Source organism: Acanthopagrus latus, chromosome 19, assembly GCF_904848185.1.
Source record: "Acanthopagrus latus isolate v.2019 chromosome 19, fAcaLat1.1, whole genome shotgun sequence".
NCBI lineage: Eukaryota > Metazoa > Chordata > Actinopteri > Spariformes > Sparidae > Acanthopagrus > Acanthopagrus latus.
Window position 1 is genome coordinate 10,157,730 of NC_051057.1, and position 26,574 is coordinate 10,184,303.

Here is a 26,574-nt window from a genome sequence, read left to right on the forward strand (position 1 = left end):
GAGTGGAGGGGGGAGACAGAGAGAGAGGGAGAGAGAGAGAGAGAGAGACCGTGCTCAGTGAATTTCATGCAATGCAGAGCCTTAACTAAATGAGAAGGGGGGATTTAGGCCCCGGATTTAGGAGTTTAGCACCACATGTGTACACTTTCAGCAGGGAAGGGTGTGCAGAGAAAAGAGTAATGGAGGCCTATACATGGCAGCAGTAATAATAATAATAATAATAATAATAATAATAATAATAATAATAATAATAATAATAATAACAACAGTGTGTTGGTGTGCATGTGTATGTTAGAATCAGTCATATTGGGGCCTGATGCTCGCTCAACTCCAGATGTTACAACATTCAGGATATTTCCACTCGCCTCATCTTTACCATTATTCTATACATTTTTAAACACAGTTCAGCATCTATATGCGATCACAGCAGCAGATAGCCAGACTCTCCTCCATCCCAGCGCCCTTACAGCCATGATTTCCCCCCTTTTCTTTGCGCTATGGATCGACTGTGCACCGAGCGAGAACCACACCAACCCAGAGATTTAGGTTAAGTCCACCTATTTTGACACATCCTCGGTATCCAGCATAACACCGTCGCCCGTGTGTGATTTCCACACCGAGGAGGAGGAGGAGGTGGTGGTGGTGGTGGTGGGGTGGCTCAGCACTACTGGGCTTTACACCGTTTTGGTGTGCAGTAACCGGAGACAAAGGGGACTGTGCGCCTTTGGATAGATCACTTGTGACATTAATGGCTCAGGGGAGCCTAATAGAGACAATAGGAGTTAAACGAACTCTTGAGATTACTAATATAAGAAGCCAATTATCATGTTGATACGCAGATAGGCAGAGTCGGGCATTAAAAAAAAAAAGAAAGAAAGAATGTGGGGGGAGAAAGGACAGAAAGGGGAAAGAAAAGGAAGCTCCGCGTAATATCGAGCGAGCTTTTATTTGAGCAGACAAAACGCTTTGGGGAAAAAAAAAAAAAAGATGGGGCCTCGTCCTGATTTAATAATATAAATCACCTGATTTTTCACAGCGGATGAAATAAAACATCATCTTCCAACAACCTCCACTGTTTTTTTTTTCTTTTTCTTTTTCTCTTGTGTGTGTTTTGATTCCCTCTCCAAATGACAGGCTATCACCCTGCTCACACCAGGCAGGCCTGAGCTTCCATTTTAAAACACTTTTTTTTTTTTTTTTTAACCGTGCAGTCTTGATTGCAGCTATTTGCCTTTCACCAAGTCAAGAGCCAGGACCCGGTCTGTAAGGCCCAGGCATCTTCGACCATCAATACCACGGTGGCCTACAAAAAAGCCCCACCAGCTCCACTCATCTTCTCCCCGCTGCCCGTGAAACGCTGACAGTAAATTCCATCAGCGAGAGAGACGTGAGGGAGAGAGAGAGGAAGAAGAGGGGGGAAAAAGAAGAAAAAAAAAAGGTGCAGCCAGTTTGATGCACTTGGAAACCATGTAATGAAAAATAGGCTACCGCGTATTAGGATCAGTCAGGCATTACCGCATTGCATCGAGCTCTCTCGAGCAGAATGGTTGAATGGTGTGTGTGTGTGAGAGAGAGAGAGAGTAGTGCAGTGTGTGTGTGTGTGTGTGTGTGTGTGTGTGTGTGCAGTGTGCGTACAGCTTGCAGAAACATGCATGATATCTCGGAGGAAATTGCTTACCTTTTTTAATTACAGTCTGGTCGGGAATGTGAACTCCTTGATCCTCAACAGGCTGTGACACAAATGCAAAAAAAGGGGGGGGGACAATTTTAGCACAAAGGCACCTAAAAAAATGTTTTTTAAAAAAGAAAAGAAAAGAAAAAGAAAAAGAAAAATACCAGTCCTCGGTGCTGTGCACGTGAACGCAACACCGGGGAGATGCTGCTGCGTGAGCGCCTAACAAAAGCCCGACACAATTAAGACACAATCAGCCCAACATGGAGGCTCTCGGAGGCCCCCCTTTGTATATTTATACCTGTTATTATTGTCCACGGGTGTTTTTTTATTTTATTTTTTTTCCGGCGGGGTCTCACACGCTGACGGACGCGTTTTACAGGGCAGATCACCATCTCAGACTTAAATAACGAAGCTGTGTCGCCCCATAATCCTGACCTAATTTCGCCCTCAGATTGGCTCCACTCACAAGGAAACTTCTAATCTAGATTGGATAGTAATTACGGCAGCGCAGCCTATTAAAGGCCTATGAACTAATTAGAGGATTATTGGTGTTTGTTTCTGATTAAAAACTGGGGGGAGAACACTCTGAGGGGGGGAGGGGAGGAGGGGGGTTATTGGCAATTTTTGGGCGCTCGTTCCTCATGACATCTTTACCTGAACACGATTCCACCACCGAGCTCACGCGGCGTGTGTGTGTGTGTGTGTGTGTGTGTGTGTGTGTGTGTGTGTGTGTGTGTGTGTGTGTGTTCCGGTGCTGCAGACAAACGGCGAGCCTCGTCCATTTTTTTTCATTTCGTTTCCGTTTTTATAATTTTGATAAATCAAATAAAGTCAGAGGACGTGTGGGAAATCGGTGTGGGACCACAGGGCGCTTTGTTTACTTTTTCTTCTTTCTGTCTGTCTTTCTTTCTGAAATCTGTTTCATTTAATTCGATTGCAGTGCTGATCTCCAGCAAAAGCACGTCGAATCGTTCATTTGCGACAACTACATTTCATAAATTCAATCAGAGATGGCAAAAAAATAAATAAAAATGTTTAGCAGATTCTTTCACAATCATCACGGCAACGCTCCAAAAAAAAGAAAGAAAAAAAAGTCGTGCCACAGTGAGATGAATGGCTGCGTTAATAAGAGACTCCGTTTAACGCGTCTCATCCTTCTGGAGTTTATGGAACAATAGCGTTCATAAAAATATATATATATATGTATTAAACACTTTTTCACTAACGCTTAATAATATGACAACGAATAGTAATAATAGGAGGCAGGCAGCTCGAACACATTGCAGTAATAACTCAATTAAAATAGTGAAACAACAGAATTCAGCTCGTTAGCGTGGATGGTGGGATGATGCCAGTTTGAAGTGCATGCATGGTGAACAACAGTGCCAACCAGCTATGGATGGAATGGATCGTTAACCTTTCATTATGATCAGAGTAAGCCCATAAAAAGGAGACACGTACATAGGTAAACCTCACCTGAACGTCTTCTAAAGAGTGAGGTATTCCATGGATAGGGATAGAGTCCGAGAGTCCCGTGTCGATGCCGTGGCCGGACGGTAGGAGCACTTCCCTGCGGTACTCCCGGCACAGCTGGTGGGGCAGGCTGCGGTGCTGGTGCAGCAGGCCGCTCTCCTGACCCTGCCTCTGGCCCGGCCAGCCCGGGTGCTGCGGCTGCGGCTGGGCGTGCAGGGAGTTGAGGGAGTACGGGTCGTTGACGTGCGAGTAAGGGTCCTGAGACTGCGGGTAGATGGGCTGGTAGGGCGGGGGGAAGTACGGGGGCTGGAAGTCCGAGTTCGGTGTGTGGGAGAGCGGAGGGGCGCTCGTGTAGGGACTCTGGCCCACGCCGCCCAGCTGAGGTAGCCTGGCTGTCCCATTGCTGGTCCCGTCGTGACGGTCCTGGCAGAGAGGAGCAGAGAGGAGAGGGTGTTTTAGCTGAAATGCATTTTTTTTTTTTTTTATTTATTTACAGAAAAAAAAAAACCAAAAGGGAAAAAAAGACACAACTATAAACGAAGCGTGTTCCCCCTTTTCTTTGTTTTAACCGCAGGATGCTCTGCGGGCACTGAGCGAATATGGCCCGAGTGGATGACAGGAATTAGACCAAGTGTGGAGGATTAAATCACGATCACTCGTGCCGGTCGCTTTTAGACAATAAAAGGCGACAGCTCGGCGCAAAGCACCGCTCGTCCGCGAAGTCTTGGAAATAAAAACAAAATGAAATCTAACGCGATGACGAGACGACAAAAGGTAAATAATCAAATTAAACATCGAAATTCCGGAGGTGGAAATGCCCTCAGACAAATACCCGAGCCCCGCAGGAGCTCAGCTTTTTTTTTTTTTTTTCTCTCTCTCGTTTTTTCGTTTTTCTCCCCAAAGGTGTCCCAGAATCTTTGAACATTTTTTTTTCTTTTTTTTACAAAACAATATTTAGCGAGAAGGAACACACGCATAAAACAAAACAAAAAAACAAATAAGCACAAAATCTGATGTGGTTGAAAACCAAAAATTTCGGAAGTGTCTGACAGGGTGAGGGCTCCAGCAACTTACCATCGCGGAAAAACTGTGCACTAACATCTGAGAGGATTTCTGTGTTCTCTTTTTCTGTTTGTCTTTTCTTTTTTCTTTTTTTTCGGTGCGACTCGACACACACACAAAAAAAAATTAATCAGTTCGGCACAAACAAACACTTGGCGTGTTTTTGAGGGAGGCGAAAATAAAAAAAGAAAATCAACCAGCAAAACAAAACCAACAAAAAAGAAATCGTTGAGCCCCACAGAAGCAGAAGAAGAAGAAGAAGAAGAAGAAGAAAAAAGACTCTTCTCTTCTCTCTCCTGCAAGCTCGCGATGGCCCCGGCGATCAGATGTGTGCCACAGCAGCAGCAGGACGATAATCCATCAGAAATAAACGGTTAGATCCCCGCTGCCCTTCATCTGGGTCTAAGAAAAAAATGTAGATATTCGGCGGTGCTGGCGGATTTGGGTCGAAAAGTTTCTCTTGGAGGAAGAAGAAGAAAAAAAAACCCTCTCTCTTTTCTCCCCTGCTCTCCTTTGGCTTCTATCACAGTGCTGCCGTCCCCTCGCTTGAGCTCATATTAGCAAAAGAAGCCGCTTCTTCGTCTCCCTCTTGGACTCCTAATGGAACGCGTTCATGACTATTAATATTACAGCAATACTTAATAATAAGGAAAAAGAATGGTCGGAAATCGGGCGTGAAGCGGAGGACGCAACTCAAGGCAGGAGTCTGCGCTTAAATGACGTCCATTGAAAGGAGGAATCAGTATATCTAATCAGAGATGGGGAGAGAGAGAGAGTGAGGGAGGGAGGGAGAGAGAGAGAGAGGGAGTGAGAGACTGTGGAGGGAGTGGAGAGAGAGAGAGAGACAAAAAGAGGGACATTCACTCCCGTCTGACGAATCAGAGAGAGGGGGGGGAGGAGGAGGGGGGCATTTTAAAAGGGTCCCAGGGCCAAAGCGCAAAAGTGAAAGAAAGACATAGGAATGGAGGGAGGTGGACCGCAGACAGGCGAAGGAGAAGGAGAAGGGGAATGAAGGAGAAGGAGAAGGAGAAGGGGAAGCAGCCATGGAAGGAAACAATGTGCACCTCTGAACTGGGTGAAAATCCAGCAGGCGACGCGGCGGGCTCGTTTCTACCACTCGTCCCTTTGTTTTCCAGCTCAGACTCCGACAGCGAGCTGTCCTCCATGGGTCTCCCTCCTCTCCTCTGTCTCCGCCGAATTAATCCACCGGTTCCTCCTCGACTCCGAACCCAGAGTCACACCGGCTATAACTTTTAACTTTTAACCCGGAAAGACGGAGGGAAATAAAAATAAAAAAATAAAAAAAAACAAGATAAAATAAAATCCCCCAAAGTCTGAATGAGGGCCGCTCGGATACGTCGCTCCGACCAACTTTTACGCGCGGCTCAAACAACTCCACTCCCCTTCCTGCTCAATCACGCATTTTTTAAAAAAAGAAAAAAGGGCAAGAAAATATTACGAAACAGCGGGGCTGTGACCGGATTTCGATTGCGAATTTTTCATTTCCTCGCGTCGAACGCCAACAAGAGAGGGGGGCCGAGCATTAGCCTTGTAAATTAAAACAAGCACCACAACTACAACACGGAGGTGGACAGCTTTTTTTTTTTTTTGTTTGGTTTGTTTTTTGTTTTCCTGTTCCCGGGCCGTCCCTATCGTCCCAGGACTCGGACGAAAAAAAAAAAAAAAAAGAACAGAAACACGTCCGACTGGCTTCTCCACTCTCAAACAAGTCCCTGATATTACTGCCAAAACTTTGCCTGTGTCCATAACAACAGTCACTGCGTGTATGCAGTCCACACACACACACACACACACACACACGCACAGGCACAATCTGACGAGCTCAAATTGCAGAGATATTAAAAATTGAAGGATGAAATGTCCAAGCCGCCAGTGAAGGCGGCTGTGTGAGCGCTTGCGTCTGCCATTCAGTTCAAATATGTATTTTTAATTAAACGCGTGGTAAGTGAGCACCGTCGTCTTTTTAAAAAAATTTTCACGTGTCATTTAAAATGTGACTGCAATTTTTTTTTTAAATGTGAATTTACAGAGAAATAAATAAACCACAGGTGTGATTTCACTCATGCAACTATATTCACATTTGTATCTAATATATATAAATATTAAACACAGCTGTTGTTACCTGAGTGCTCTGTAATAATGTTAATAATTATCATTATTATTATTACTGATGTTGGAAGTGTTGCCATTTTTTAAAAAAAAATAATGCATTATGATTATCCTCTAATTTCTCTCTACAAAATAAATACACCAACAAAGAAGAAGAAGCTCTCAGAGATGACATTTAAAATAAGACTTGGACCCGCTCGTCCTGCAGTGGAGCCACACGTGTTCACTAACAGCTGTCAGAAGAATGACAATACATCACATCCCTTAAAAAAAAAAATAATTATCTGAGCAGTACTTTCATTTTTTTTTTTGTCTTTTTTGTTCTTCCTTCAAGAAAATGAAATCAAAAATTAGAACAAATCAGAAAGAGGAAGCCCCTTACCTCGCAATCTTCATATTTAATGTTATCAGTTAATTTCCAAAGCATTTTCATGGGTTGCTGGGGTGGATATTGAGTGTAGGTATCGCCCTTAGTTTCTTGTTTTCACTCACTGAATTGTGCTCCCCCGCTCAGAAAAAAACTACTTTTTATTGAAGCTGTGGGCTGCCTGTCTGTCTTGCGCTCTGAGGTCTCCCTCTAATGGTGGAAGTGAAGGGCTGGAGCAGCTCTGTAATAACACTGGCACAGGGCCTCATTAGCATATCAACAGCCGTTTGATTCCCCCCATCTGCTCCACACACACACACATACACACACACGCACACATGCAAAAAAAAAAAAAAAAAAAGCACAACACCAATGGACAGCAGCGCACAGGTAAAAAAGACTAAAGCAGCAAGACGCTGCACATGCTTATAATTTCTACTGTTCACTCGGGTGTGTTTGTTGACGGGAGGGTTACAGAGTCAAGCGTGGGGACTTTTTTTTTTTTTTCCTCCACCGTGCACCTGGGACGCTCTCTCTTTTTTGGGGCGAATTGCTACAGGAATACACAGCACCTTTATAACGAACGACTGCGATTTTAATTCTTACCAAAAGAAATACAAAATAGCTCGGAAATAACTTTTTTTTTTTTAAACTGTTTGTATTGAATCGTGCGCGAAACCAGCATGCCTATGTAAATACGACCCTGTCACACACTATTTCTTCTTCTTTTCACCCACCACCCTTGATTTTTTTCTTTTTTCTTCTTTTTTAAACTCCCAAACTGTTATTTTAATCCCATTGAGAGTGGGGACCTTGAGAGGCTATTCTCTCAGTGTTATGGTAAAAAGGTGAGCCATTGGAAGCGGCTCTACAGGTCCACCGGCTACCTGTGAGGGCGTAGGGGGCTTTTGGAGGTGGGTGGGTGTAGTGGGGGGGGGCGGAATGTAAATAATTAACACAACAACATGGCCTTGTTTCATCTGAATGAGCGGCGGTGAGGGCCCGGCTCTGCCCTGACGCCGGCCGAGCCTTCACCTCAGCAGGTCGTGGGTCAGCAGACAGGTCGCCAGCTCTTTAAGGCGTTGGCCCCTCTCGCCCCCCCCTTCACATTTTTTTTTTTCCTGGATTACCATTTTTGGTGGAGTGCCCTGTTTTGTTTTGTTTTTTTTTCTAGAGCGGTTGTTATTAATGAGAATGGAGCGATGATACTGGCTGACAATGACAGCTGCATGTATGCATGCGGCGTGTGTGTGCGTGTGTGTGTGTGTGTGTGTGTGTGTGTGTGTGTGTGTTTTCTGGGGGTTATGTGTGACTGACGGCTGAAACTAAAAGTGTTAGTTTCTGCAAAGATCGTCTCTTAAATCACCCACTGCTCACAAAACAAGGCCAGTTTGTCAGAGGAGCGCAGACCATCCCATGCAGTGAGACTGTGGAGAAAGTCAGGCTGGGATGCTCATGAGTTTAAAAAGGAGCAAATATAAATACAGTCACCGCGAATTACATGTAGAAGGTTTTTTTTTTTTTTCTTACTTTAAAGGCGCAACAAAAGCTGCGTTTTCTGTTGTGGTTTTTTTTTAACGCCACATCACTTCACGTCTATGATCAGACACATCTGTATGGATCCGGACTGCCCGTGATTACAACAACCTCCTCGTTTCAAAACACCGAGGTGCACGATCTGACATGTAAGCTCGCATCACCGCAGACTCCCCCCCCCCCCCCAAATAAAATATCCTCAACTTCTCCCGTGTGATCTCCTGACGCGTAAAAATCCACACGCTTTAACGCAGGAGTCCCTCCACAAGCTCCCCTCAACCAAAGATCTGCACGGCGCCTGTGCAGCCTCATCCCCACAACAAGTCGACACTTTGACAGTTTTTCAAGGATTATGTTTTGTTCTTTCTTTCTCCACAGCCGTCTCTTTGTCTTAAAGTAAGCAGCACGTACCTGCCATTCCCCCATTTTGCCCATAATTGACATTCTTTGTCTTCTGCTGCCTTTTTTTTTGCCGTGGGGAGTGGGGGGGGGTAGGTTTTCTTCTTCGTGGTCGATCCCGATGCCGTGTCCTATCTCATCGAGCCTTCGGTCCCAGAGTAAAACCTTTTACTCTTTACCTGGACCGGATCGCCTCACCTGGCCATAAAAACGGTGTGGGGCCACCTGGTGACGCATGCGCACTGCTCCGGGCGTGGACGAGAAAACGGCAGAGACTACCTGGGAGGGGAAAAAATAAAATAAAGAAGCGAAATAGAGGCCTGAGATGCCACAGTTTGGTCTATAATGTCAGTGAGATGAGATTTTAATCCAAGAAAGATGATGAGAATGAACAAACAGAAGAAAAAAAAACATTTTATTTTTCTCGCTTATTTGAAGAAGATAAAGCATCCAGCACTCACCACAGCCATTGATATAAATAAAGACTATCCAACAGTAATTATATTTGCAGGTAATTGTATTTATAATCGTATAACATATATAAAACATATATAATAGAGTGGCGAATTATGTGCATCAGATGAATTAACATCAAAAATAATTAGCTGTGTATAACAAGTGAGAGAAGTGTTACTGTGCACACCAGCAGACAGGTGAGCTGTCATGCCACAGTTCTGGCCAACATGTCATTATTACAACAAGATAATATCCCTTCTTTAAAATGAAGGAGCAAAACCTAAATTGTTTAATAATCTGTTCGTCTTCAACAAATATCTGCTCCTCCTGTGGGCCAGTGAACCTTTCCATATATTCTTTGTTTTTGTTTTTTCTTCTTCACTTTTTTGCCTTTTACGAAACACAACAAAAACCACAACACGAATTCTCCAGTGAAAGTGTGTCAAGTTAAAAAAAAAAAGAGAGAGAGAGAAAGGAAGAAAGAAAAAACTTGAAGGTTAACTGCCAACATCATTACTTCTACTCAGAGAGCTACCCCACTATTGTGAGGCTCATTATTTATTTATCCACTGTTTATTTCTAATACATACTTATGTAGACCCCTCCGGCCAGGAGCGAATGAGCTCTCCCTCTCACACACACACACACACACACACACACACACACACACACACAGAGAGAGAGAGAGAGAGAGAGAGAGAGAGAGAGAGAGAGAGAGAGAGAGAGAGAGAGAGAGCAACACGTGCGCTCAAAGAGGTGATAATGGTCAAATCTCTAGTTTGAACCCTCGTTTCTCCTCTTCTAAGTTCCTGACGCGGCACACACAGCTGCGCTGCGTGGTTCCGTCACTGCACCACACACTTAATATTATATCATACACTTAATATACATGTGCGCTTTAATGCACTCAGAATACTGGGCAAACTTTCGACTCTCCGTTTTGCATTTCCTCCAATAAATCCTCCCCTACTTCTGTTTCTCTTTTTTTATTATTATTTGTTTGTTTTGCATAATTCCACACTGAATCTATAGATTTTCTTCCCGCTGTTAATATTTAAAACAAGCCTTCATGTTTTTTGACTTCAAAGGCGGACGCGTTTTAACTGCACACACAATACCTGCAGCTATACAGACCTCACCAGGACTGGACAAAGGAGAGGGAGGTGGTGGATGGTGATGGGGGATCAGAAATATTGTTTGGGGCTCTGCGCACTAAGGGAGGAGTAAGTTTTTAAAGCAGAGCTGTCTGAGAGTGGGTTTCTCTCAGACAAGAGCGGGGTCCCTTTTGAATATCCAGCCTGTTTGTCTAGGGCTTGGTTTCAACCACTTCCACCAGAGCACCGGGCCTCCGGGCAGCGTTCAGCTCCCTAAAACTGCGAGCTCTCTTTAATAGGCGTCGGCAACGGCTGCACCTCAGGCCATTTATGCAGCCGCTCAGTGTGGAGAAAATACATTATTATTATTATTATTATTATTATTATTATTATTATTATTATTATTATTATTATTATTATTATTAATTTGGTGGGAGTGTTGTGTGTGGCACTGGTCGAAAAGTGAATTTGCTGAGACACAAACACCTCGGTGCGTAATTTACGCACGGAGGCTGTCTTTGCCAAAAATGCTGTGAAACATTCAAGGAAGCTTTTCCTTGTTGTTTTTTCTAATATTGATCGGTGAGGGGAGGGGGTTATTCCTCGGCCCACAACTTACGGAGAAGTTGGACAATCATCATTGAAGAGAGGCCTCCTTTTTTTTGTTTTTTGATTCCTGTCTGCAGACTCGCACCAGCTGGACGCGTCTGACCGCTGAGGACAGTGACCATCCCGTCACCGCCGAGGGAGCAGAAGCCCCGTGTGGCTGCGTGATATTCATGACAGTGGTGTCTGTTGAGCGAGCAGAGGGGTTTCAGGCCCATATGAAAACGCGGCGCTGCAAAGAGTGATAACTTGTGTTCTAGCGCCACCTTCCTTCAGGATGAGCGTCAGGACGCGCCGCCGGTGGGTTTGAGACAATATTGCAGGTAATTAAAACCAAATGAGAGCGTGTGAGCTGCGAGAATTCCTCAAAGTGAAACGGCCAAACCGACTCCGGTCGACAAAGCAGGTGTTCAGAGGTGCCATGTGGAAATCTGGCAAATAAAAATATCTGGCCCTCGGGTCGAAATCGAGGAGAGTGTCAGGTTTGTTTATCATTTGACCATTACACAATTAGACGTCTCATTTCAGCCTCGCTTTTTGACTTTTACCCCTCTTTACTTTCCCATAAACTTTAATCACACTTTGGAAAACTAAACCCGATCATTTTCACGGTAATGAAATAACGTCTGAAAGCTGAGATCACTTATTCGGATGCAGCGAGAGGTGAGCCTCTGTGTATCCTCCTCCTGCTTCTGTGCAGACTGTTTCTGTTCGTGAAGCAAAACAACAACAACAACAACAAAATAATGAAATGAAATAAAGCCAAGTTAAAGTTTTAAGAACCGTCAGCGCGTCTTAAAACAGCTTAATCTGATCCTGTGGTGCCATCTTGTGGTCGTATAAAATAAATCCAGTGCCCACTCTGGCGTCTGGTCCCGGATGTGTTTAAAGGCCGATCAGTAAATTGAGACTGAATCTCAGAGCCATGTCGTGGCTCTGGAGTTTGCAGGTGGGCGCTGATGATGACTTTTTGCTTAACAGGGTTCATTGTCACCACTGGTCGTTCATCTCCAAGCGACAGAAGCTGTCATAGATGAGAAGCAAATGACTTTCTTTTTTTCTGCTGATGGGAATGGGAGACGGGGATGCTTTGCTTAAGGGCACTTAACCAGTTTTAGGGAGTGTGTCAAAAATAGAATGACTAACACACATGTTGAAATTAATTATCAAACGTACACACAAAACAAAAGAGTTCCGTTTTATAATTAAATGTATCCTTTTTAAATATGTATATAAACAGTATTAGAATCATATAATGTATAAATAAGAATAAGAACACGTGGAATCTGCTCTGTTGTCTGCATTTAGAGCAGACGTGCACATATTGGTAAACTTTTTCTTTTCTGAATTAAAAACAATAACGCTTTTTATCCCCCCTTGATTCCTTGCTTTATTTGCTACTATTATGTACTAATTGTAATTATGATATTTGAAGAAATTCCGCCTCCCAAGAACGCAGCACCTTGCTCCCAAAGCATCGGCGCCTACATTTCCCATCGGGCACCTCGCCGCCTATAGCGTGTGCGCCAGTAATCTCTGCCCGGTGAGGAACAAGCTGCCGTCGCTAGTGACAGAGGACAAACTGACAGAGCAAGGTTGTATGTTGCTACGTTTGTACGTCACGGTTTCACATTTTAGAGTTTTAGACGTTCAGAGCTGTAACTCTTATTCAGACAATGTCGTTTATCTCCTTAACTCGAGTATACGAGTGCAGCAGTAGGTGCTTAAAGCTCCCTGCGTGTGTTGTGATGCTAGTCGTGCTCATGCTAATAAGGCTCCTGCCATCAGTTAGTCTTATCTAAGACACCAGACACACACACGCCCCCCGCAGTGTGGCCACCATGCAACGATATATTGTCAAAAACAGACGAGACGAGCTTTGTGACGGCGGGAAAATGTTTCTGTATCTTCTGTTGCCTCAGCTAGTTTTCTGTAACAGCTCTGTGCCGCAGCAGCCAGGCAGCCCTTCTCGTTTTTTCCCACCTGTAAGTAATGTTAAGTCCACGACAGGAGGCTGTGTGGGTTGTATGGGACTCTGCTGTAGCACACGTTGACTTTGTTGCGCACTCACACGCTGTGACCCCGACAGGTGTTCAACATGTCTGTGGATTGGGTCGGGTATGGATACGCAGCCCTCATCGCATCCGGGGGAGCCATTGGCTATGTGAAAGCAGGTATGTGTTGTGTTAGGTGTGGGAGAGGTGTAAGGTTATGACGTCAAGGCACCTGCAATCTTCAGCTAGTTCAAATGTGTTGAGATCATGAGGATATTGCTGTGGTGTTTTTGTTTTGTATTGTATTTTTCCTGTTTGATTTTCTTTAAGCGTCACTGCATCGCAAATAAACTCATCCCCTGTGGTAATCTTCAGTAAGTAGAATTTGAATGACGATCTTAGTTTTTCGAATTGACATCATTGGCCTTCTTATTGGGCTGAAGCTAACAATTACATCCATTAATAATATGCTGAATATTCACGCCATTAAAAAAAAAAAAACTGCACTTCTGCACTTTTAACCTTAAATGTCACTCTCACAAATCTGTATGCTCCTCATTCTTGTGGGCTTGGTGGTGCTGACCTGCTGTGTTTCACTTCTTCCAGGCAGTGTCCCCTCTCTCGCTGCCGGGCTTCTCTTCGGCGGCCTCGCAGGCTTCGGCGCCTACCAGATCTCCAACGACCCCAATAATATCTGGGTGTCCCTCGGTTGGTATACTCAGACTGTACTGTGCTTGCTGTCAATGCGTTTGCATGGGGATACACTGGGTAAAGTGTTTCTTAATTAGGACAGTAATTTGTCTCTTGGGTTCACATTTTCTTGGTGTCCTGCAGCTACATCAGGAGCACTGACCGGCGTCATGGGAAAGAGGTTCTACGGATCCAGGAAGTTCATGCCAGCAGGCTTGATGGCTGGAGCAAGGTATAACCAAACTGTCATACTTTAAAGCTTCTCAAAGTCTTTCTAAGGTCAAGAACCGCCATTCCTATCTTGATGCACATGCTGTGCATGAAGTCTGATATTACTGTTCTGTCCCAGTCTCCTGATGGTGGGAAAGCTCAGCCTGGCATTGCTCCAGAAACCCCAGGAGTCATAATGGAGTGAAGACTGTGAAGTGAGCGCCCATCTTCTGTTTCAGGAGCTTCTTGTCAACGTTCGTCATTCACTGTTGAACATTAATCAATGATTTTGTAAAAAAAAAAAAAACTTGTATATTTAAGGATGAAATATAGTACCTTGTTTATATGAATGTTTGTCTTGTTTTTTCTGAATGAATGAATGCAGTAACAACCTTCATGTATTTATTGGTATAAAATGCTTACAAAATGTTCAGTTATTTCATTGCATAATACAAAGAGGAGTGCAGTTGTCCTACATCATCAGAATAAGTAGAAGTAATCCATTTTATAGACATTACACAGATGTTTGTTCTTTTATGACTGACCTATGTCGAACAAAAGCACAAGGATTAATGCATCTGAGGAGGGGTTAATGAATGACTATCATCAGGAAAACAATACTTGACATTAAAAACTAAAGTAAAAAAAAAAAAACTACACTTAAATCTGAATCTCGGAACACTAATTGGCTCACACTGGTTCCTTCAGGAACACAGTGGGATTGTCTTGCAGACAGAATCTTGGTTCAGCATCATGGCAACAGTCATCAAAACACAGAGACTCCTTGCACATTCACAGTAGCATCCTACTTGTCTCAGGCTCTCCAGGAAGAAAACTATCCAATTGTGGCATAAAAACATCTCCTAAAAAGGATGACACGTCGTCATGTACTACATCATTTGTGACCTTACTACAACCTACCTTAATATTGGTCCTTGTCATTATTTTCAGGGAACATAGACTTTGAGAGAGGTTAAAACTCAGTCTGGGATTAATGTCCTCAGTCAGTGACACGTACCACTAGGAAACACAGTTCATACACACTTCGTACCATCTCCTTTCTGATCTACCGATTTCCACCATATTTGGACGTCCAGTCCACCCTGCCGTGGACCGGCTGTGCGGCAGGAGCTCTGGTCAGGAGATTCCCAGAGGTTTTCCCCAAGGCTGAGTAGCTGCTCCCCTTCATCTGAGCCCTGTCTGCCCTCCTCTTCCAACCCTCGTAATCTGGAGGAACATGCCAGTCAGGCTGTTAATCCATCTCCAATACATCTATACGTATACAGCCATGTATCTGTTTTTATGAAGAGCTTTATTTGTACATGATGCAGAATGCCGAGAATCAAGATAAAACTGGTATTGTAAGACAGAAAGCAATGATCAAGGAAAACAATACAGAAAGATAGCTTTTCATCTCTAAAATATGAACACACAACTCAAGCATGATCATAAAAAAATAATAAATAACAACCCTTATAACGACTATTAGAAAATGCCAATACCTTCATTAGCTTCACTCAAAGACGAGCTGGATACGGGCTTGGCCTTTGCGGATTTTGATTTGTCTTTTTTATTATCGGGAGAGGAAAGATTGACTGAAAGAGTGAAGAAAGAGAAGAGACAGGTCCAGTGAGATAAGAGCTTGGATGGAAATATTGCAAGTCAGAAAATGAACAGAAGAGAGGAAAAGAGACTTGGGGAGCACGAACGGTTGAGCGTGGGATGACCATACAAGAGAGCGGTGATTCTGACCGGGCATGAAAACTGTGTTAAGTGAAGATGAAGATTTCGGTGATAAGTGCAGCTTTTTGAGCAGGGTAAGTGGGGATGTGAGGAGGCTATCGGTGATCTTAATTACTCTGGGCTTTACATAGAGGGAATAAAATCTTACTTGTGTGCTGGCCGGCCAGAGGGGCAAGCTGGATCCTCTGTCCCACCGAGCCCACCTCTTTCTTTTGGAATGAGGGCATGTAGGCACTGGAGAGGTTGTATTTGGTGCTCACAAAGTTCCCTAAAAAGAGAAGGCATACATAGTTTATTATGTTTACCATTTATTTTGTAATGTGTTTAACTGCTACGCCCTCAAGATACCCAACCAGAATGGGCTTGTAGCTATGTGATAAAAGTGAAGACAATGTGCGCCTTTTAAAGACACAAAAACACACAAATGAAGAAAACTTACATCAACACACCCAATAGAAGTTCTCACACTCAGCTTTATTGTTTCTAATTATTTGTGTGTGTGGTTGCTGCATATGCAACAGCTACTGAGGGCCCAAACAGACGACTAAGATCAAGTGATTGAAGTCATTCAACTTTCCCGGCGACACCATCGGTCTGCTCCAGCAGCAGCCACAGATGGTTATCAGTATAATTAGTGAAAAGCCTCATTGTTCCCTCGTGAAGATGTTGTGGTTGTAGTGCAATTTACCATCTATTTAGCAACTGGAGTCCTTAGTTCTCTGCCTAAACTGTGTATTTGTACCCTTGTCTCCTGCAGAGCCTTTAGCAGCGGGTACTCTTTCACATGTTAAGTTGCTAGTTGAATACATGAGGCAGCCACACTAACTACAGCCACAACGTTTACACATAAAAGAGCTTTAGCAAGCAACTTAGAGCGGAGGAGTCGGAGATATCTAAACGTACGTCATTGCTCAAAACCGTTAAACAAAACCAAACTGTCCACATGGAGCCATCTAAATGAAATACCTTTGGAGAGATCAATTTTCTCCAGTATTCTTTCTTTAACAACAGTTTTCTCCGGAGGGCTTTCCTCAGATTTCGAGGCATTCTCTTCTAGGCTCACAGCAAAAAAGCAGAAGAAACATGCAAGCAAGCAATCAGAGACGAAGGAAAAAGAGAAAACAGAGAAATGGATTAGAAAATTAAGAGGACAATAATAGCTTCAAAAAAAAAAAAAAAAAGTTGTATTCATGAGTAACAGGTGAGTGGTATCAAAACAAACGTGGGTGTGAGTGCTGGGACAAATGAGCAGGGGGGTGCAGCTGAGGGCCATTTAAGAAACACTTGATCTTACACCGACGGTCTTAATCTCATGAATAAGAAATGGAGAGAGGGAGACAAGGTGAAAGAAAGAGACAGAAGGAGGGAGCACAGCGGGGGCCCATATTGTGTGTCTGTCTACATGACAAATGATTTATAGAGGTGTCCCATCTCTAAAGTCGCAGACGCTTAGGCTCGCTCCTACCAAGGCTCTGGTCGACGGCCCCATAACTACTGATCAGGAGGCATTAGCTGCATCATTAGCATGTGCGTCCCGTAGAAGAGGACAGGTCATATTATGTAACAGTGGGTGACACTGACAGTCGCCAGGTTTCCACTGCACGGCGAGACACACCGTTGCCATGGCTTGTATCTCTGGATAAGCAGGTTATTGTCTAATTTTGTTGCCAAATACAGTATAACGTGCTGGTATACACTTTTAAGAAGATGGAATTTTTGCTGGGCAGCTGGAGGAGTTTTGTTTTCTTCGGAAACTACAAGTCTGCAAATTTTTATGTGCAATTCGGAAACTGGTGTAAATCAGCAGTGGGTACAATGGTTCAGAAATGGGTAAAAGAAACTCTGAGAAAGAGTTAATTATTCACTAAAAAATAAAAACACAACAACTAGTATAGTTAGTATAACAGGACACTTGCTTTCGTCTTTTTGTTTTTTCTTTATGACAAATTGCTTTTGGATGTCGTTTGGGATCTCTGTTAATCGCAGAGTCATTTCCATTAATATCCTAAAACACAACTAATCATTTCCCCTTTTACATTATCGGAACTCTAACAGCTGTTGACAGAAAGCACAGTTGGTATCTTACATCGTGGAGAAAACTAAATTTGAAAGATTTAACAAAGTGAAATCGGGAAACCTTAACTCCGTCCACCGACTTCGCACTCTATCAAACCTCTTACCACCTCTTCATTAGACATCAGTCCTCACCTGCGTTGGCTCTGGCGACAGATAATCCGCCTCCAATAGGAGCTAGTGGTTTGTTTACAGTGTTGGAGGAGTTCTCCCACAGGTCACGCAGCGTCATACCACTCATCTCCTTATCTCCAGAAGAAGTCGGATTCTTGCTGATCAACCCTAAAGCAATCAGAGAAAATCTGTGATCAAAAATCAAGAGTACAAAATACAAAAAAATCACCATGTTGCAATTTTATGAACGATCCAATGCCTTTTTGATAATACTTGATGTTTTGATTGTTTATACACCTGGTAATGTTACCTGGCAAGTATCGTGATTGGCTCAGATAGTGTTGCCGTGCAGCAGATCCTGGGAGATTGGAGTCGATTTGGCCAATCTTAACATTGTTGGGTAACTTAGTAACTGTGCTGAAGGAGTACAGGGGTTTCTGCTCCTTAGGCCTGAAAAGAGAAACCAAACACTCAAAGGACTGTGCCAATAAAAAAAAAAAAAAATCATACAATGTCTTGACTGTTTATCCCACTCCTGTTGATGCCCTGAGACAGACATCAGAAACACTGCATGTACATTCACAAATGATTTTATAAACTGACAGTGATAAAACGCTTCATGACTCAAATAACGGAGTCAACTTAAATAATGCATCATGCCTGAGACGGCTACATTTAAACCACATTTTTAGTACACTGCAATGCAGTAAAAAAAACTAAAACTTCAGTCTCAATGCTTAAATCTCTGTCAAATTGCCAATCCATTTCTGTTCAGACATTGCAGCACTTACTGTGGGAGGTGCTCCTTCAGGCTCCTCTCCTCCTCTGCGTTCCCCAGGCTGGGTTTCTTGGAGTTGGATGCGGCGGTTTCCGAGGGGTCAGATTCCTCCCAGCTGTCTGTGGTCTTGGCCACCGTCTGGCCCCAGCGACGACGGCCACTCTTCAGTGCCCCCATCCCACCACCACCACCACCAACTGTGTTCTCACTGCCTAGCGATGTTACCTTCTGCAGAAGACAATGCAACAGCCACCCACACAAACAGTTATAATTGATCAAATCTGTCTTACTAACTTAACTCTAGCTTTCTGCTACTTTTATTGTTTTAACAGTCGAACTCCTTCATATATATATATATATATATATATATCTGTGTGTGTGTGTGTGTGTGTGTGTGTGTGTATGGTAAAGATGGCCTTCCTGCATGATAAATAATAAATACAATAAAAAAGGGTCTGATTTGTATAAAGACACTCACTGCATGGCTGAGGCCTGCTGGTTTACTCTCAGTCTGAGGAAGGGGGATCTGCTGAAGAGGCTGATGTTGATGTTGATGCTGATGTTGATGCTGATGTTGATGCTGATGTTGATGCTGATGCTGATGCTGATGCTGATGCTGATTTCTAGAGGAGGATGCAGACGCTTTGGAATCAGAGGAAGACTGCTGGGGTTCAATTTTGGACTCTGAGGCCTGCTTCTGGGCCTGAGGCCTGGTCTGGACCTTCTTTACCTCCTGGCTCTGAGGTCGAGGCCCTAAGATCTGGCCCACCTGAAAGTATGGGTAACGTAGAGACTAAAGAGGGAGAAGACAGGAATGCAGATTATTATTCAGGAAACTTTCTCTTGTACTTTCTCTATTCACCATATATACTCCGTAACACTGGAGTCAAGGAATTTTTACCCTGTATAAGTTCAAATCTTTTTTTACTCCGTTCAAATAATTACAGATTTTTAATGAGTATGTACATATGTTGAATTAATCCAAACTCCAAACAGATGTGCATCGCACCCTGGGAGTTGTGTAAGCAGAGGATGGAAAAGCATTGTCACCCATGCTGAGAAGGTGTTTCCTACACAGGGCTCAAAGGGTGATTCATCCCTCTCACCTGGGTGTAAATTATATCTTACTACCTGGTGATGCGGTACATAACACGTATGAAACAGAGCACACCAGCAGAGGTAGAACATTTATCAGTGGCAAAGGGAATGAAGCACTACTAAATTTAATAATAGAATTATAATGTAATCTTTGCACCACAGCTAACTTTAAAAATGAATGTAGTGGTGAGTGCTACACTGTCATGGACATTGCTTCTCTCAGGAAAGGTAGTGCCAGCCTTGACTTCAGATTTTTAAAACCCACCGTGAGGCTCAATCTTGCCTACCTGTACAGCAGTCGGTCTTTTCTTGGGGTCCCACTGCAGCAGGTCCCTCATCAGGGCAATTGCTTCATTGCTGGCATTAGGGATGAGGGTCTTCAGGTGGGTCGGCACACACTGGGGGAAGCGGAAGTTCATAGCAGAAGCCAGTTGGTAACCCTCTGGCCAATCCGTCTAGGGGACAGACAATGACATGGTTATTCATTACTGTGTTCAGGTCAACAGATTTTCTTTAAATTATCAGATCATTGAGGATTTCATTTCAATTTATTTCAGCACATGACAAGTTTGGACAATAACAGATACAACCCTCTCTAATGACTGAAGTTAAATCATTTCCACCTTTTCACATTCAGTTCCTTCGCACCTTTTTGACAGTGCCCAGGACTTGACAGATCTTAAAGATCTCGTCCACCTCACTGTTCCCAGGGAAAAGAGGTCTGAGAGTGTAGAGTTCTGCCATGATGCAGCCCACGGCCCACAAGTCAATAGGAGAGCTGTAGGTAGACGACCTGAGCAGGACTTCTGGAGCTCGGTACCTGGACAGAGAACACACTCAAATATAGAAATCTATACACTATACTGTGTTCACTATATTGTGAATTTTGCGAAAGCTCTCTTCTGCTTGAACTCACAAGCAATCAAGCACATTCTTAATGATGCATAGGTGTTCTTCTGTGTTTTAGATGGCTACTGATGCCTGGCTAGTGCTCTCACCATCTCGTTGATACGTAGTCTGTGTAAGGAGGTTTCGAGCGGATCTCTCTGGCCAGTCCGAAATCTGCTATTTTGACCAGCTCTGGGCCCATGCACAGGAGATTCTCTGGCTTCATGTCTCGATGAAAGAAACCTGTGGAGAGGTTAATACCAAGCTCAAGCCAGCTTTTGATGGGGACTCTGAATGGTGGCATTATATTTTCCTAAAATGTATTATGCTAATTAAAAATAGTTGCATAAGAAGCTATTTGTAGATACGGCTTGAATGTAACGTGATGAAAAGACTTCAAAAACAACCAACTTCATCTTTTTTTTTTTTTTTTAGTGAAATTAAATTCAAACATATCTGTATATACAGTATAAAAAGGCTTAGAGATATAAAGTTATTATAAAATAATGTACCATATCTAATAACTACACCTAGTAGGCACACAGGAAGAAAGACTTTTTACAATATCAAACACACTCCAACCAACAACTGGAAAGTCATGCAACTTTTAAGTAGAATGATAGAGTAGGGCCTCTTACCATGCTTATGTACAAAAACCAACCCAGATAGCACTTGAAACAGGATGTTCCTAATTTCATTCTCTGAGAACATCTTGTTCTCTCTAGCAGCAGAGCAAAGAAGAGACAGGAAAGTAAGGAAAGTGAGGTAAAAGAGAAATGAAAGAAAAGCAGTTAAAATAAGCAGAAGACCTGGAGAGGACATGCATTCTGAATGTGTGGAAGCCTGGGTGGGTTCTGTGCATTTAAACATGCCAAATGTATGATTGAGTTCCTGTAAGATTTTTAAAACATGCATCCCTACATATGAAGCATCCACACATCTGTTAATTATAGAAATTCAGAAAAGGAGTTACAGTAGATGAGGCAGACATGAAAGGTTCACAGACTACAAGATTCATTTCAAGTCATCTGACTTTGGTTGCAATATTCCATCTTTCACAACTTTACAGTTTTCTTATTAGACTTGAATAATCATTAAATGAATCTTGCAGCATGCAACCACTATCATTCAGTTCCAAGGCTTGAAGGGAACACGGCACACCTACCGTGTTTGTGAATAAATGACAGGCCTTGTAAAATCTGAAAGCTTATGTTTCGTATAGCTGATTCAGGGAACAACTTTTTTCTGTAAACATAGAATTGATAGAACTCTCATGAGCCTGCTAATGTTAGCATCGATTACATAAACAGCAGTATGTTTGGTCTTTCTACTCATACACTAAATGGAATATTATTCTAGAAAAACAAGGCACACATATAGTCACTAAACTGACTGGCTGAAAAACATTGGCGTTTCCTGGACTTGTCTGCTTTATGTCTTTCCCAGGTGAAGCAAGTGCAGTGAACACACCTGGGGTTTGTAAACTAGCAAAAACATTAGAGCTTCCCCCAGAGGTGGTGTTTTTCAATGGCAGCTGGGTGTAAGGGAGAGCCAAAAGCAGGGCAAGTGCAACATCTTGAGAGCATGGTGACAGAAATGTGATTCACTGAAAACCATTGGATCCAATCAGATCATTCAAATTCTATCAGAATATCATGTTTCTAATCTGGCCATGTTTCAAGCTTCAACAGGAAGGCTCCTGTCCAGATGATAACATCTGTAAACTTTGTGTTGTGGTAATGGCCAAACTAGACTACAGTGTAATACACCTTGTATGAACATTTGCATTGTTGAACATTAATCTTCTCACCTGTCCTTCATAAGCTGGTAGAGGTTCTCCTTCATATACTCAAAGACAAAGTAGAGGTGATCATTCTCCCTGATTACTTCCTTCAGCTTCACCACATTTGCATGGTTCAGCTTCTTCAGTGACTGGTGTGACAAATTATGGGAAAAAGTAGGAATGTAATAGCAGGTTTATAACTGAGATAAACATAGAACTGTCATACAATGATGTTAAATGTTTGCAATTATGAATCAGGCAGTACAAGAGAGCAGGAATACTGATCAGGCAGTTAGCTTCAGTTTGTAAGAGACATAATTATAAGGTGCACATTGTTGCTTAAATCACACAGCATCACTTCTCAAGGAAAATTTGACTTGATTCTCATCTCATGCCTCTTGCTGTTGCCAATTACTAGAAGTTCTGCTGCAGAAAAATGTCCCATAACCTGCCCGTAGTATCGCCCTCCTTACCTTCACCTCTCTCAGGTTCATACATTCTTCCCATGAATAAAACTTCCTCTTCATTCTGCAAACAAAAAAATCAAAACAGCACATTGATTTGGAGCAAGGATCATACTTGCATCAACCAAAGAATAGAAGACAGGCCTTATATGTTAACTCTGACATACAGTAGAGTTCCTATCTTTGCAAAATTCCTTTGTATGTCTCCATCAATAATTCAGTTTTCATGAGGCGTCTCGAATTTCAGTTCATTTCATCGGAAGAACAAAAGCAGCCAAAGCTTTGGATTCGAAAATGAAGTAAGTTCATACTCTAAACTAGATCATGATTTTTCCTACTTGAATCAAGTAACATATATCATTACTCAGACAATGTATTCCATCCTAAGTTTTATCACAGTGTGTGCTGCTACGTGCTGGTATATGGAACACGTCTAGGATGACTTATCTTCTCTGATCAGCATTACGTCTCCCTCCATCTGGAATTATGTAAGAATTACAGAACTTGCACATATCTGTTTCTCCTCTCTGGGCTGTTGCCAGTTTTCAGTCGTACCTTCAACAATGTCAGCAACCCGACACACTCCTTGTACTTTCACTCCCTTTCACCGTCACCGCATGTATTGTCTTGCATGGTAACCAAATGATCAACCAGTGGACGCATCTCCCCGGTTTCTCATCTATTATTGAGCCCTGCTGCCATGCTGCTGAAACAAAGGCGTGTAAGCTAGTTTGTTTGCCCTGGTGATGGCCGGAAACCAGGAGCCTTTGGCCTATATTTTCTTTTGTTTATTAGTATGATCTTTATCCAGTGCAACCACTAGATGCCACCCAATACCACACAATGGACCCTAAAAGACATGACATACTCTCTGTAGTAGAATATAATAATAGAATAATCACAACATTTGTATACAATACTTTTATATTATAGCATTTTTATATTTTCTTGCCCTAATAATGAGATGATATTTTGGGGATTATTATTGGTGCAAGTCAGGCCAACATATCGATCATACGGATCATAGATATATCAGTATCGTGTACAACTGTACATGCTGTCCGATGTGGGCAGGTAGGAAAACAATTTTTGAGAAAGATTTAAATGCAGTAAAAGATGCTTGGGTAATTCATATGTATTAAATTCCCAATGTTTGACATCAGTGCGCTATTTTAGTGTCATTTTAGACACTAAAGTTATTTTTAAACTGTAAAATGCCTACCCTTGCTACATCTGTCAAGTGTTTGAAAGCCATGTTTGAGAGATTTTGATTGTTGATAAGTTGATATAGTTTAATAACCACGAATGTCGTTAACTAAAACAGTCAACACTATAGGTTCATGGAATTGTATAACCTTAATTTAATGTAAATCAGACTTTAAAACTAGACAAGACGACATTTAAGCTATATCACAAAATCTATATGTCGGTTTTGCCATACTCTAACAATGAGATGCAACATTTTAAATATTCAGACAAAACAAGTAAAAAAAAAAAAATCCATATCCTCACCTCTTTATAGCTACCAATTCTCCAGATTCGTTGCTTCTCCCCATAAGCACACTGCCATAGGTGCCATCACCCAGCTGTCTCAGGGTGGTGTAACGATTCATCATCTCTCAAGACGGTTTCATCAGCTTGTTAACTTTCCTTATTTATAAAAAGAGTTTTGGGAACACAACGCTGATTCATCAATCAATTATCTCTCCCATTTCCTGTCCCCTTCTGCTGGAGAGACGTCCTCGTTGCACCAGCCTCTCAGGAAGAATTCAGTCCTTCTTTACCCAGGAGGAAATATTGTCAGCCGGCCAGTATGTGACGACGCTCACCGATTCTTTAAGTTCAAAACTCATCTTGCAGCGCCTGATCCCTTGTTGGAAAGGTTGGATCCTGGTGATGTAGGTCAGCCAACAGTTGACACTGTGCCTTTGCAATCCTTCAGTGACAGAAAAGACATGCAGATCAGCAGCAGCGACTATAAATACAATAAATCGGACAGCCTTTTGAAGCTTTACCCGATCCTCAAAACCCCCCAAAAGATTTCTAAGAGATCTGAAAACAAATGTAAGCGAGGACCACTTCTTGTTTTTTTCGTCCGTGAGGAGGATTAGGTGTGTGTCTCACTAGTAGGAGGCTCCAACATGACCACCCAAGGGAGATGACACAGCCAGCCTTAGGCAGATTAGGCCTACAGGGATGTAAATAGGATGTTACATCACCATCATGCTGACCGGCATCCACTACCTGCCTGGCAAGAGGATCTGACACAGGCCACAGCCATCACATTATTATGTTGTACATTCAGGACTTTTTAAGAAATGATAGCAACAAAAACAAAGCAGTTGTCAGACTTAGGTGAAACTGGTATACTTGGTCTTCCTAAAAATATGGCTGTCCACCGTTTTGTTTAAGATTACGACATGCTGCTCTAACTGTTTTCCTAAATTATACTGTGTCAGATCAACATTTATTTCACATCATGCTCATGTCTAATAGAGACAACAGCGTAAACTGGGAAGCCCTCCTGAAACCTTTTAAGCTTTATCCTTTTGCATGGAGGATTAATGTTGAGTTGTCCAGAGCTTGTGCAGTTTCTGGAAGACCCAGAGAAAGAATGGCCCAAAAAACACAGATCATAACATTCCAGTAATTGAATATGAATCAATATATAGCTTTCACAAATTCAGAGTTTCAACGGTAAAACCAATGCAATAACAGTATCCAAATGTATTCCAGACATTATATTCCATCATCTTTAAGGGTAAAATCTCATTCAGTTCAATGTGGCGCACTGTCAAAGACCTGAGCTTGCAAATAATGAGAAATGAAAGCCTAACCTTTTGGAGTGTGAGCTGGCGTCAGCTATTTCCATGCGTGTGGTGAGTCAGTAGAATCTGTATCATTGAGTGTTGACCTGCTGTATTTAGGTGCAGGTAAGCCAAGGGCCGCTAAACAAAATGAGCTTAGTGTTTATATCACCGAATGGGGCCAGGAGTTCCCATCCAAAGACAATTTCCAGCTCTGCGACTCTGACTTAATGAGCGATTCATCAGCACAATTACAAATATGTAAATGTTTAAAGATTTGCCATCCTTTCTGCAAACTGTTTATAGACTCCTCTTTTCTTCCCCTCTCCTGCAAAGTAGAAATGACTTCTCTAAACAAAACCCTTTTTGACTGAAGTCTCGCTGAAACAATAAGCAACGGGACAAGTGGAGAGGCCGGCCAGCGGACTGCTGGCCTGCTCTCAGCTTTCACATATGGCAATCTGTTGTGGAGGGATTTAAAGGGAATTAAGATGTAGCCAGGCCACATGACATTAGGAAGCCACCCAAGGTTAATTTTATTGAAAACACACGTGGACACTAACCTGACAGTGGGGGGGAGACAAAGTAAGATGAATTCATCATCATAATTTATGTAAATGTAAACTCTGTTTCCCATAAGTCTACTGTCACACACATTCAGCACACAGCAGGATATATCCATGAAACGCAAACAGTGACTGACGAACCTAACTGCAAAAATAACAGTTTTGGTGAAGTAGCTTAGCCTCTGTTAAACACACGGTGCAGTTTATCAGAAAAGTGAGATGGGACAGAGAAACATTTGCTGTTGACATGTCAGCTTTGACAGTTCAGCTCCTCAGCCATGTTCGTCCAGTCCAGACCTGTTTCACCCTCCCCCCCGTCTTTCTCTTAAACTTTTAAACTCACCATTTAGGTGTGTAGCTCCTTTCCTCGTCTTCTGTCTGTGCCAGCTGACAGCACGACGTTTGTTCCGATAAAACTCGCGTAATATCTGAACCCAGAGGCGTGTGTGTGTGTGTGTGTGTGTGTAACTGCTTCCCATGGAAACGTACACAAAAAAACGCGACGCCTGCCAGGTGACAAGCGGTGCGTGCGAGCGCAATGCTTTGTGGGAGTGCGGAAGTCTAAAAC

At 42.8% G+C, this 26,574-nt stretch overlaps 3 protein-coding genes across 21 annotated transcripts in view; 1 reads left to right on the plus strand and 2 right to left on the minus strand.

Moving 5' to 3' along the window:
* Nucleotides 1-8,812, minus strand: part of tfap2a (transcription factor AP-2 alpha) — a 15,536-nt gene extending 6,724 nt beyond the window's left edge. Inside the window, exons 1-3 of one of the 7 annotated variants that reach the window (XM_037079266.1) lie at nt 8,655-8,812; nt 3,152-3,571; nt 1,679-1,730 (exon numbers count right to left, since the gene is read on the minus strand). In XM_037079266.1, coding sequence (XP_036935161.1) covers nt 1,679-1,730; nt 3,152-3,571; nt 8,655-8,687 — 505 coding nt within the window. In that variant the 5' untranslated portion in view covers nt 8,688-8,812. Of the gene's footprint in view, nt 1-1,678; nt 1,731-3,136; nt 3,572-4,222; nt 4,914-5,274; nt 5,890-6,722; nt 6,914-8,654 lie in introns of those variants that run through there. The other 6 variants (XM_037079263.1, XM_037079264.1, XM_037079261.1 and 3 more) reach the window with 6 other exon arrangements.
* Nucleotides 8,813-8,904: 92 nt separating this feature from the next.
* Nucleotides 8,905-26,506, minus strand: mak (male germ cell-associated kinase). 12 transcript variants are annotated; one of them, XM_037079249.1, is made up of 17 exons: nt 26,350-26,506; nt 24,146-24,569; nt 22,643-22,697; nt 22,197-22,318; nt 21,025-21,107; nt 20,497-20,629; nt 20,147-20,318; nt 19,786-19,953; nt 18,879-19,193; nt 18,414-18,628; nt 17,933-18,072; nt 17,644-17,790; nt 16,402-16,488; nt 15,584-15,703; nt 15,195-15,287; nt 14,744-14,919; nt 8,905-8,921 (listed from the first exon to the last, which is right to left on the minus strand). In XM_037079249.1, exons 2-16 carry the CDS (start codon nt 24,247-24,249, stop codon nt 14,759-14,761), a joined length of 2,115 nt encoding a protein of 704 aa, XP_036935144.1. In that variant the 5' UTR covers nt 24,250-24,569; nt 26,350-26,506; the 3' UTR covers nt 8,905-8,921; nt 14,744-14,758. The 12 variants fall into 12 exon arrangements, with proteins under 12 accessions (XP_036935144.1, XP_036935143.1, XP_036935149.1 ...); XM_037079248.1 differs by lacking the exon at nt 8,905-8,921 and adding an exon at nt 14,081-14,555; XM_037079254.1 differs by lacking the exon at nt 8,905-8,921 and adding an exon at nt 23,189-23,336 and having other exon boundaries at nt 14,081-14,919.
* Nucleotides 12,264-14,039, plus strand: tmem14ca (transmembrane protein 14Ca). Of its 2 annotated transcripts, none has more exons than XM_037079272.1 (5): nt 12,264-12,393; nt 12,888-12,972; nt 13,399-13,500; nt 13,627-13,714; nt 13,832-14,039. In XM_037079272.1, exons 2-5 carry the CDS (start codon nt 12,897-12,899, stop codon nt 13,887-13,889), a joined length of 324 nt encoding a protein of 107 aa, XP_036935167.1. In that variant the 5' UTR covers nt 12,264-12,393; nt 12,888-12,896; the 3' UTR covers nt 13,890-14,039. The 2 variants fall into 2 exon arrangements, with proteins under 2 accessions (XP_036935167.1, XP_036935166.1); XM_037079271.1 differs by lacking the exon at nt 12,264-12,393 and adding an exon at nt 12,485-12,783.
* Nucleotides 26,507-26,574: the final 68 nt, after the last annotated feature.